Source organism: Vollenhovia emeryi, unplaced genomic scaffold, assembly GCF_000949405.1.
Source record: "Vollenhovia emeryi isolate VEMERY1.0 unplaced genomic scaffold, V.emery_V1.0 DF939194.1, whole genome shotgun sequence".
In the NCBI taxonomy this organism is placed as follows: Eukaryota; Metazoa; Arthropoda; class Insecta; order Hymenoptera; family Formicidae; genus Vollenhovia; species Vollenhovia emeryi.
In genome coordinates, this window is record NW_011967172.1 from 39,311 (window position 1) to 51,483 (window position 12,173).

At 42.4% G+C, this 12,173-nt stretch overlaps 1 protein-coding gene across 5 annotated transcripts in view; it reads right to left on the minus strand.

Annotated features, from left to right (window-relative positions):
- LOC105562120 (transient receptor potential-gamma protein) overlaps positions 1–12,173 on the minus strand; it is a 96,062-nt gene that overhangs the window by 9,412 nt on the left and 74,477 nt on the right. For all 5 annotated transcript variants that reach the window (XM_012012674.1, XM_012012675.1, XM_012012673.1 and 2 more), the window contains 8 exons: positions 10,044–10,278; positions 8,682–8,830; positions 7,219–7,414; positions 4,739–4,909; positions 3,674–3,908; positions 1,635–1,761; positions 624–899; positions 65–198 (listed from right to left, as the gene is read on the minus strand). In XM_012012674.1, coding sequence (XP_011868064.1) covers positions 65–198; positions 624–899; positions 1,635–1,761; positions 3,674–3,908; positions 4,739–4,909; positions 7,219–7,414; positions 8,682–8,830; positions 10,044–10,278 — 1,523 coding nt within the window. The remainder of the gene's footprint in view (positions 1–64; positions 199–623; positions 900–1,634; positions 1,762–3,673; positions 3,909–4,738; positions 4,910–7,218; positions 7,415–8,681; positions 8,831–10,043; positions 10,279–12,173) is intronic.

Consider the following 12,173-nt stretch of genomic DNA (forward strand, 5'->3'; position numbering starts at 1 on the left):
TTTTACATTAAATGTCTGTCTTGCGTGGCATATTTCTTTTTATGACACTTTTGTTTCCATTTACCGCACGAGAAGGCGAAGAGTACCAGCATGTAGAGGAACAAGAACTTCATAATGTCCATGACCATCCTCGACAGGGAAACTTGCAGCGGACCGAGATGAGGATTCACAGAGAATATGTAGACGAGCTTTAGCGAACTGCAACGCAACATTACTCGCTGCTTTTAATCCGGATAGTACTAAAGTGTTAGTAATTTCCTACGTTAACTTTCCCGGCCTGGCTTTTACGTTCTGTCGCGCTCGGCCGCATCGACTCTCCCGGCGTAATCAAAGATTCATTTGCACTTTAAGCGCGATGCACTGGTCATTCGCATTCAAAGCACGTTCTAAACGCGTTTGCGTAAATTTCACAGCTATCGCAACTAGGGATCGTAATTGAGAGATATCGCGGTGCATATCATAATTCGCTTTATTATCTCGCCCAGGCGGGAACGAAAAAGGTTCAGCCTGCGACGCTTTCAAGGGTAGAGATTAATCGTGCTCCTAGCTCGCCGCGATCGCATCCTATCCCGAGTTTCGTATACGGCGATAGGATGCGCGATCGAACGCTCGCAATTTATTACCTGAAGATGTTGGCGGCGGAGAAGAGGCCCTCGGAGATGAGCATCGGGTCCCAAGTGTCCCACTCCTCACGCGGCAGCATCACCGATCCCGGCGCCTCGTTCTCCTTTTGCACCCTGTAGTAAACTACGACCCTGAGCGCCACCGTGGCTACGTACAGCGAGTTCGTTACGAAGTCGATCACGTTCCACATATCGTTCACGTACTCCTCCAGGCCCACGTCCCACAATTGTTTCACCTCCGACCAGATCAGCCCCGACACCCAGGCCAATATAAACCTGCGGTTTCGGTCAGCCGGGTTTTGAGCTTGTCTTCGAACGACAGGAACACGGCACGCCGGATCGCGCGCGCCTGTTCGCACGATTTATTCATCGAGGGATTCGCGCGAGTCGACGGACGTCGCCAGAAATTTATCCGAGAGAAATTAGCATCCTTTCAACGTTTCGATACCTTTCGCTCTTTTTATTCCTTTTTTCCCCGATCTTTTCCTTTCACCTCTTCCACCCTGTTACAATCGCGCCTCTCTGGTTATTGATTTAGCTCCGCGCGAAGGCAGAATCCCAGTGACATCTTATTAATAACATGCCAAATTGAACGCGAAATCAGTCTGACGCGCTGAGGTAAACATAAATTTGCGATATGACAGGTCTTGATCACCTCATTTCGATCTCGTCATCCTAAAGGGGGGAAAAAAACGCTTCGAGATTGTACGCGCGTCTCTGGGGTTTATCTCGTTTACCACCGACTTACTGTGTGTGTGTGTAATGCTTCTACCTTCTATATTACCGTCTTCCGCACGAACGGAGAGTGCCGTAAGCCGGTAGATATTACATGGATTTTACCCAGCTTTTCCCGCTCTTTCTTCCCTCCTTTCTTATTTTCGTCTTCCCTTTCTTTCACTTCTACAATTTTCTATCAAAATTGTACTCCTCGTGTGGAATCCCCATTGCCCGTCGGCAGAAGTACGCGTGTCGGGTTTACGAATAATAATACGAAGCTGGAGGAAGCCTTACCATTCGACGATCGTTGGCGCGGCACCTCTTTTCGTCGGCTCATGCTCCGGTTCGTGCTCCACGACATCGTGCCCCATCCAATTACCGATCACGCTCTCTATCCGCTGACTAGCCAGAATTAACATGACTGCGCAGGCAAAATTATGTGCATTCATCATCGTTAAAAATTCAGAACAGTCGTAATTTCAACGTGGGGTCGTAACAGTAATAACAGATCGCGCGACTCAGTCGAGATGGAATTCATTTCAGCGGAGATTTAATTCGCGATTTAACATCCCCGGCGTTTCACGTTAAAAGTTTGAGAGCCGCGATAAAGGACGGTTCCTCGCGGAAGGTCTTTTCGACAGAAAACGACTGACTGCATCATCCAAAATTGGTTAGAGCCTCCAATAAAATTTCCCTTAATGGTGTAACGGTGTAAGCGCGTAATTGGACCGGCGCTGGATAGTGGCAGCGAAGCCAAAGATGTATCGCTCGCGGTCGGACGAGCAATTAATCTCGGGACAGTAATGCTTCTTAGCCGCCTGAATTCCGCATATTGGTGCACGACTATTATTGGTACCGGCACCGTAAGGTATTTGTAAATTGTTTGACGTTTGCCACGTAGATGTTTGATCTGCCAACGTGCCGGGAAGCTAAATACGCCGTAGGAAACGCTGTTTGAGGTGCGTGTCTCTCCGAATACTTCCGCGGAATGAGTCACATTGGATATCGCAAACGGGTGAAATTATCGAGTCGTTGCACATAAAGCGCCGTGTACCGAAAAACTTTAGTTTATAAAATCAGTGTCTTGAATTTTTTCCCTTATTTTTGGTTCTTTCTCCGATGATGAATATTACGGTAAAACGATTCTCTTATAAAAATATGCTTTTGTGAAAATTCTGTAAAAAGTTTACGTTTCAAGTCATAATAAATTTAAAAAGTTAAAAATTATATAACTTTCACAACACATTCTACGATTTAAAACTCGTAGGTACAAAAACAATTTAAAATACGAATTTCGCGCACAGAGCAAAAAAGTCGTGTGAAGAAATTATGGACGTTGATGCGAAGTTTAATATTCGAGGTGTGAAAAACATGTTGCCGACTTTTACGATTTTTCATCTCTAGATTCTCTGCCTTCCATTTTTAACACAAATGAGATTATAAAAATCTTATTCATTCTGAGAAACGCGAACAATATTATTTTAATCATACGTTCATTTTGTTACCTCGAATACTACTTGGAAATTTGTTGATACAAAACCAATATTTTATGTGTAACGACCTAATAACATACGTTCGCTTGTATGCAAAGCAGATGAAAATGCATTCAATCGAATAAAGGCTCTTATTCTCCTTTAACAAATAGAACATTTAACTGCTTACAAAAGCAAGATTAGCGTTTCGTTAGTTTCGTGAAAATTTTTCCCGCGGAATTATTTAATCAGTGAGATAACACGGTGGAGCAAAAGCTTAATTGTCTGACAAATTAATAAAGTGAGAATATAAAGTAACAGAAGGTACACAAGTACCGAAACTTTGCGAGAAAATATTTTAGAGACAATAATTACGATAAGGTGTGACGATTGAAACGACGATTACGTGAAACGAAGGTGTATCGATTTCGAAAGCGAACACTACTTCGTACAGTCGTAATTGGCGGCCGGAAAGAGAGATGTTTATAAGAATGGGTTGCGAGTATCAAGCTGATTCAGCGGTGCCACCGATATTTCCGGAATGCACCGGATATTTGGGTCACGCTGATCAAGTGCGGCGAACAATCTAGGAAATGGCAGGTTACGGCCGGGTGTCGTGCCAAGTGGTTGGATTTAAAGTGTGACATGAAATCGCTCTGTGTGTGAAACGACTGGCCTGTTATCGAAATGTTGCATATGTTTCGCACGCGTTCGCGCAAAGATTCATTTATCCTGGCTTCGTTTTATACAACCGGACAGGAGGGTACTTTATACGCGATTTAAAGGTCGCAAAATTAGATTTTATCTAGGCGAACTTACGTCGCAACATAATTATTTTCTAAGGGTTGAAGGCATACTCACATAGAAAAGTGAAATACGACGCGGAATGACAGATGAACTTGATAAATGGTTTCCTCATAGTTTGGCCGACCATACTGTGAGGTGCGATGATATACGCTACACTAAAGACCGGGAAAAGGACGCCGATCCTGATGATCTCCAGCGCCTGGAGGAACATGTTCTTCCTTCGGAACCCTGGCAGACCCTCGTACCAAATCGATGCCAGTAGCTGCTGCACGTTAGGATGCGCCACGAACTGGAAATATCCAGGTAACGCGATATTGACCGATAGTTTCCGGCCATGCGACTGAGAGAAGGTGGCAGTCTCACACGCAATCAGAATTTGAACTGCAATTAGCACCTTCCAACTGTCATCTCTAATTACAACATGCTAACGAACGTCTCTATTCCTCCCTTTAATCAAAGCTCGATTGTCCCTGCGTCAGTAATGCCCCCCAAAATTTGCGTCAACGTTGTAATAATTAGCGATCAATTTGTGATATCATTATCAGTTACTTCACGTGTGTTTGAAAGGGTAAAAAGTTTTGCGAGAAATGTCAATTTACGAAAGCAACGACCATCTCAATTTGTTTGTAAAAATAAAACAACCGTACTCGCAAGTGCTCTGGGGGGAAAAAAAGAGACAGTTAGCAACCAATTTTGGGGCCCACAATTAGTAATCGAATTATTTGAATCGTTCGTAACTCCACTCTGGGAAAAATTTTGACCGTTTCTTGTTGTAGTTAAGCAACTTAACATTTCGGTTAGTGCCTCTTAAGTGAAAATTATCGTTGCGTTACTGAATATCGACAGAACTAATTGAGAGAATTGATTGGTATTACTGAAAAATCTTGGACAAAGATAGAATAGCTAATTGCGATTTTTAGTTACGCGGGGTAAAATTCGTAAAAGATTACGAACAATCCAAATAATTCGATTACTAATTGTGGGCCCCAAAATGGATTGCTGTCTTTCTTTTCCCAGAGTGTGGCTTTCATTATCGAGGACGGCAAAAATCTATTTCTAAGCAATCGGAATAACGAAGAAAATTGTGGAGTTTATTACTTCTCCGCTTGCACTCCGTACCTTCTTTTGTCTCAGCTTAACGGCCAATTTTAAGCGGTTAAGGTGCATCCGCTCGCCGTGCTCGAAAGCTGGTCCCGTAGGGTCGTGATTCAGCAGGACTTCGAGCTCGTAGGAACTTCTGGTGTGGTCCAGCAGTGCGGTCGCGAAATCTTGGCACTGTCTTCGGAGCTCCTGAAATCACGAAGGATTTCGTGCCTATCGCAACGTAAAGCAATTGCGAAAACGCGCGTTTCCCCCGAAGCATCCAATTTTCCGGGGACGCTGAAAATAATTCCCCTAATTTTGCCCGGAGATCTCGGTCGCGATTTCACCGATATTCCTGACGGAAATTCGGCGGATTCTTCGCGTTCGTCGCGTCGCGTGTCGGGAATTGCGAGCCGGGAAAGAATTCGCGCGCTCGACAAAGCCAGCGGCTGATCGAACTTCCAGGCTCTCTCTGCAAGGTCGACAAGCGCTCGAGATCCTATCCTAATCGTTCGCCAATCTTGCCCCGAGTCCAATTGAATTCTCGTCACGTATTCACGCGGATATAACAGTTTCTGTGATGCGTCCCGCATTGTTAGTCGACACAAACTGAGAATCGCCGCAGGAAGTTATATCCCACTTCATAAGAAGGCAAAAGGTGATGAGAACATCGTTCGACTATCGTCTATTTTCGTTATCGATCGCTAGGCAAATGCGGCACGTCACCAGCCGGGCTGAGAAAAATTGTTCCTTTGATCGAGCGACTCGGGTTTTCTCACGTCGTTATTTTTCACACCTTAATATGTGTGTGATATAAAAGAAGCCAGAGCACTACGAAGCGAACAACTGACAAGATTGTAAGGTTACACATCTCCTATCTGGAGAAGACCATCGTTATTCCAAATTGTTCGCAACATCAAGCTATAGTTCTCTCAACGATGTCGTAAACTGGAGTTATCTTGCGGTACACGAAGATACGCAATGTGATGTTTACTGTACCTCTCAATATTTTCCTACGACACGAGAAATATGTCCCTCGTCGACTGTTACATAAAGTCCAATATATTCAAACGACAAGTACGTCTCAAGTGAATAAGAGTTTATAAGTAAAATTAACTTCGGAAAGTAAAGGACAAATAAGGACAAAGGGAGAATGGAAGAGAAATGGAGGAGTATTCCTGGCAATTTATCAAGCTTTATATTTGCTTTACTCTCGAAATCGCCTTTATCGAGCCGCTCCTCAAGATCGACACTTGAGAGATGGGGAACGATACAACAGCAAAATGGGAGCAAAAAGAGCGGAGTTTTCCAAAGAAAAAGTGGGTGAATGAGGAACAGGGGGTCAAAGAAACGGGGCTGATGACGCCCTCGAAAGGCGGAAGGAGAAGGGCCGAAGAGGAAACCGGAATGTTGACGAGGCTAAAAGGGAGAACAAAGGGCGTGGCGGAACAACTTATAAAGCAACTCGATAGCGCCGTTTGCTTGGTGTATCGCTACTGCGAGGTGCGATTTATACGTGTATAAATCAAAAAGTTGCTCGAGTGTGGTGAGCACTTAAACTTTCGCCGCTTAAGCACCGAGAAGAGGCGATAAAGAGGGAAAGAGAGAAGCTACGTTAGAGCCCGAGGAACCGGGCTCCAAGTGAGCTCGCGAGTCGGAAGGGACGGAAAGGAAAACGCGGACATATATTTGCACGACCGCTAAATTAAGGGAAACACGTGCTAACTGCCGTACCTCGCTAACCGAGATAAATTTGTTTCGTGAAATCGGGATACCGCTGCGCAAAGAAAGAAACATCGCCCGAGAGCAATCTCGCGTGTCTTAAGTTCGCAGCTTGGAAAGCGAGCCCCACGCACACGTTTAAAGAAATTTTCATCGTTTCATCCATACATACGTGATATACGGAAAGTTGCGATGCGGCATTTTAGTGCGGTAGACGTACCTTCGACTTCGTCCTCTGCTTTCGCAGAATAATCAGTACGAGAGGCACGCGTTGTTTCTTGTGCAGTTGCAAAGATTACAAATGATAGGCGAAATATACGCTTTCCAAAAATATTAATCGACGGCGAATTTGTTAGAATAATAACCGTTAGATTGTCGCGTATAAATTTTATATGATCTTTAAATAATCTCTAAAAAAATAATATGTAATTGTTGGAATATCTCCCTCGCATTTTTAAGAATGAGAAATTATTTCCAAATGGAAGATTTATACTGCGAGTTGTTTCTATAACGTTACATTTCACTTTAAGACGTAGCTGATTAAGATCGGATAATGTCACACAAATTTCGCATTTTTTTTTCCACGTCTTCTTAAATTCACTAATAAAAAATTGCAAATATTTTACAGCGTTTTGCTGCAGCATGTTATTGTAAATCAACCGCGTCATTCAATATTCATAAAACGTTGCACAGGTAAAATTGAAATCTTTGCCATCTGACATTCCATATGCAACCGGACAAAATTATGTCGTTCACGAATATTCATGAGTGATAGGGAACATAAAATTTCTTGCCTGATACTCGCACTTGAATTCGTGCTCCAAGAACGAGAGTCGTCGAAGTTCCCAGGAGAGCTCAAAGGCAGTCAGGATGGGATCCTTAGACGACAGTGCTATCAAGGACGGCGACGCCAACGCCCGGTAGGCGTTTATTCGGCTCCTCGAATGCCTCAGGGAATCTTCCATCCTCGATGTCACGCATTCGTCGCATCTGAAATAAATAACAAATGGCAACAACAAGCCGAAATAAGACCAGTTTGATAACCGGCTTGGCGTCGCCGTTTCTCAAATATTTTCCAGCGCGGCTGCGTGTCTCACGATGCTACATCATCTTTTACGCCAACCGAGATCTCTTCTACCAACATTTCGACTATTATGCGCGCGAGCGACGGGAAATCTAGTTTCGAATCGAGGAAGAACTTGGTCGCTACTTCTTTTCATATCCTGAGTTTACGAACGAAACAAATAGCTTTAAACGTACAAAACGAGGCGGCTTTAAATAATATTTTTAGCGTAAATTTCGTGCGGAAGAACGCTATTTTTCCAACAAAAGCTACGCGCTATGGGGTGATGAATGTAAGTACTCTGCACTCGGTACAGCTTTTGTCCGAAAAATGGCACCTCTTCACGCGAAACTCCCACGAAAAATATTGTTGTTCAAAACCTGCCCCATGTTTAAATCTATTCCATCTCTCTTTCTCTCTCTCTCTCTCTCTCCCTCTCTCTCTCTGATACATGGATGTTTTAGCAGAGTAAACAATATCATTTTCACATCGTACATTATGTAATATAAAGTTCTTCTCTCGCATATGGTTAGTTATTATATCAATCCGGACAACTTTCTGCAATTCCAATGCGGGACGCGAGACAAAGAGTTACGATTCTCTTAATGTAATGTGATTATCACAAATTAAATTTTCCCCTAGAGCGGCGACGGTGGTAACACGGCGCTCATGCTTAGCCTAATTAAATTAGCTTTTGTCGCGTCCGCACAAAGGGATAAGACGATAAACCGGCCGAGGGAATTAATTAGCCCCAAAAAGAGCGCTCTCAGTTAGGGATCAACGACCGGACACTTCTAAAGCACTTGTACGTGAAGATTAATTAATCGTATCATTAAAAAAAAATTAACGTCTGTATGAAAAATATTTTGTTAAATAAATAAATAATTAAAATATCGCAGGAAAGTCGCGTTAAAACAAGAATATCGATTTTTTCGCGATATAAATCACACGGCGATGCACGAGAACTCTATTAAAATGTTCAAAATGTTCGACAAGTAATCTGCGTAAAATGTGCACGATGTACAGCGTGAATTATAAACTTACAGCAAAGGCAAGAGAGAGTAACTTAACGTGAATTATTTTCTTCGGACGCTGAGCCCCCTCAATTTTATTTCATAATCGTCCAAGTGTCTAACGAATTTCGTGGCCTTATTTCATAATCGTCCAAGTGTTTAATGAATTCCGAGGTCTTACCCACAGCGAACGTCGTGTGGCATCGGCAGAGTGGATCCACGATCCAGGAGAATCTTTATGATTTCGTAGTTGTCCCTGTGAGCCGACAGGATCAACGGCGTGATGTCGGGCGTGAACGTGGCTGTATCGGGAGGCAGAGCCTCCCAGCTCTAAAATATTAAACCGCAGGTCATTACTTTCGTAAAATTCTCGAAAAACAGCCTCTCTCTCTCCTACGCGCGCACGAGCAATGTTTTTTTTTCTTTTGTTCAACCCGTTCGATCTAAAATTATTATTTCACAAATCGCTCTCCGCAGTTATCACTCATCGTCGCGTACAATTGACATTTGATCTCAATTGTAGCGAGCCCTTTAAACGAGCTTTCGATGGGCGAAATGATGTCAAATGCCAATGATAACTCGACGATAAAGTGGAGTAATAAGTCGACTAAATAAAGCATACTTTTTTTCAACACAAGCAATCGACAAATAATCTCTCTTGGCGCAGACTCGCGCGCTGCCATTGTACCAGCGTGATCGGCTTAATCAGTCATCGTCACGGGTGGTAGCTCCTTTCTTCACGGGAAACTAATTCTCCCCATATAATGAATTCGTTGGGCATTTTCGGACCCCGCGCGCGCGCGCGGATATCATTCCATTAAAGTTCTGCGTAAGCTGATTTCTTACCAAAGCCGATTAGAGCTCTGTTCAAAATTTCGTATTCTTCTACTTTTTCCTATTGCAACCTCGTTCCCTCGCTCTTCTGGGTACTCGGTTTCCCTCGTTGCCCTCGCGAACGACTTTATACTTTGACGGAATCGTCTTCGTGGAGAGAGAGAGATCATTTGACGGCGGAGCAGAGTACAACCAAAAAAAAAAAAAATCGCTTGCGGAGCGACCGACACGGCGAGTAATCGATTTACGGACTTCAATCAACTTTTATCTATATATTTCACTTTCGCGGGTAACGCTTGTGCCAGATTTTCTACTACAGATTACAGATACAGCACGATGCGACGTAAAGCTCGATTATAAAACTAGAGTATGGGTATATTATTCCGCGCATATCCCATGCAAAAGTTGTGAAATTATTATTCAGCTAGAAAACACGACGTCTGCGACGTTGACAAATTAAAAGCATCGTTGGCTTAATTAAAAGAATAAACGAGCAGTATAATTTAAACGTAGTGAAAAATAATTTTTATATTTTTTTAGATCCCCAATGAAACTGACTAAATTATAATTCTGGCTAATGAATTATATTATATATAATTTTTGTATTCTCCCTCTCTCTCTCTCTCTCTCTCTCTCTCTCTCTCTCTCTCTCTCTCTCTCTCGCTCTTATTTAGATGTAAAGGAAGGGTACGTGTATACAGACACTTACATGTGGCTCGCCATTTCTGTGAAGGGTCTCCTCGTGCTCTAGTAGGACCTCCACTGCCTCGACGAATTCCTCGGAGATAGCGTGGAGCAGTGCATCCTTGGTATCGACCTTGTGCTCTATTAAAAGCTCCACCATCTCTAGATTTTCATTATCGATCGCCATGAGGAGGGCCGATCGTCCGAGAGGATCCACGCAGTTAATGTTAATGTCGGCCTCGTGGGCTTTTTGGAGCATTCTGCAGTGACAGGAGGGTATTCGGGAGATTGATGAATTGCCGTTTAGGATTCGTAGGTGCAAATACTCGTAAACAGAAAATCCCAAAACTACCGGATATCCTTTCAGCCGCTACGGAGAATTATTTCTCTGAGCAACGATATCAAACGGAGCGTCTGTTTCAAAGCTTTTCAATTTTTAGCGTTATTCAACATTAACGTTACTTTGCCAAACGCTTCGAATTAAAATCGCATTAAATTCCATTTGAAATTGTCTATAAAATACGATTTTGCTTTCCTGATATTCGATTTATTATACCGAGACTCTGGGGCCGGTATTGATAGTTGGATCTTATATTATTCAATTTACCGAGAGCTGCTGTATGGAACATTTTATTGGCTACGGGGTATCTAAAGATGATCTTAAGACAGTCTTGAATATAAGATCTGGCTATGAATACCGGCCTAGGTTTTCAATTACTCAAGAGTTCAAGTAGGGCTTTACCTGAAGTCAGTCAATATCTGTAATAGAGATATCCGATAGTTTCAAGACGCCACGTATAATATAAAAAATGTACTCGATGGTACAAATATTTGTTGGAAATTAGTAGCCGTCTTTTACAAGTGGATTTAACTGTTTCCCCGGTAAAACTGTAACTCGCACAGATAACGATGTCAAATCTGACGTTGTAACAGAGGAATTTCGAGAGTGCGAAGTTAATCATAGATAGCGATCAGTTTCAATTACGCTAACATGAGAAGCATAGCGGAGGGAATTCCTGAAAGTTTCGAAATCGTGCGAGCAAGCTTTATAAGATAATTAGAAGATCATGTGTCCCGCACACACGATCGGTGGAAGCTCATACATTTGTGAAATATGAAATGGCATACAGTGATAAATTATTCCTCGCAATAACATCATGAATTGAGCAATAAGAAAAATATTGCTGTCTCAGTTCAATTCTCTTACTAAAAAAAAACAATCTTCGAAATGATAACGAGATTACGTAATGACAAATGTAAGATATATTTTTGCAGAGCATGCACGCTCAAATTAAATTAGCGCCGTAAACTGCACTGTAGACTTGTCCCAGAAAGTTTAAGTGAAATAAAATTTCCGCGTAACGTTGCGACGCAGTTAGCTTCCATGAAAAAGTTTATTGCTATTAACTCGTATTCTTTTTTTGCACGAAAGAAGTTTCCACCCTGGATACTTGCTCGCACGATGAAGTCCATGTTCACGTATGTGAAGTTAGTTCGCCAGCTACGAGAAAATTAGATAAAAATAGTCTTAATCGATAGATTTTCGTTTGCACTTTTCCCATACAATTGGACTATCCGTTTTGCACGTCCTTAATACTAAAGTTGTAAGCAAATAAAGTCTCAAGCGTACGATCAATCCAGCTAAGCAAACAAGGATTCGAAAAGTATGTGAACGTGCAAATAATATCTGTCTATTAATATAAGTGGTTTTAATTTTATTCCAGACTCAGCTGCTGCAACCGACTGCTCGTCAATATTTGTTTGCTCGTAACTTTATCACTGAGGATGCGCAAACGAAAAATCAAATTATATAGAAACGTGCAAAGGAAAATTGGTCGATTAAGATCGTTTTTAATTTTCTCGTAATTGAGTCATTGATTGAGGCCACCCAAAATTGATTTGCCTATAAACTTTTAATGTAGGGCAGGGCGAACGAAAATTCCAACGGGACTCACAGGCAACTGTTTGCGAGAAGAAGATTGCTCATTTGATTTGATTTCACAATATTGCTAACTTCACACAGAGGTTTCCATGTGCGACACAAATGTCTATCTTTACCAGCGCGTGGATGCGCGTGCGCACGTGCTACGTATTTCTTATATGTAATAGCTTTATGAGGATAACGCACAATAATCGCACTCCTTTTAAGGGGATG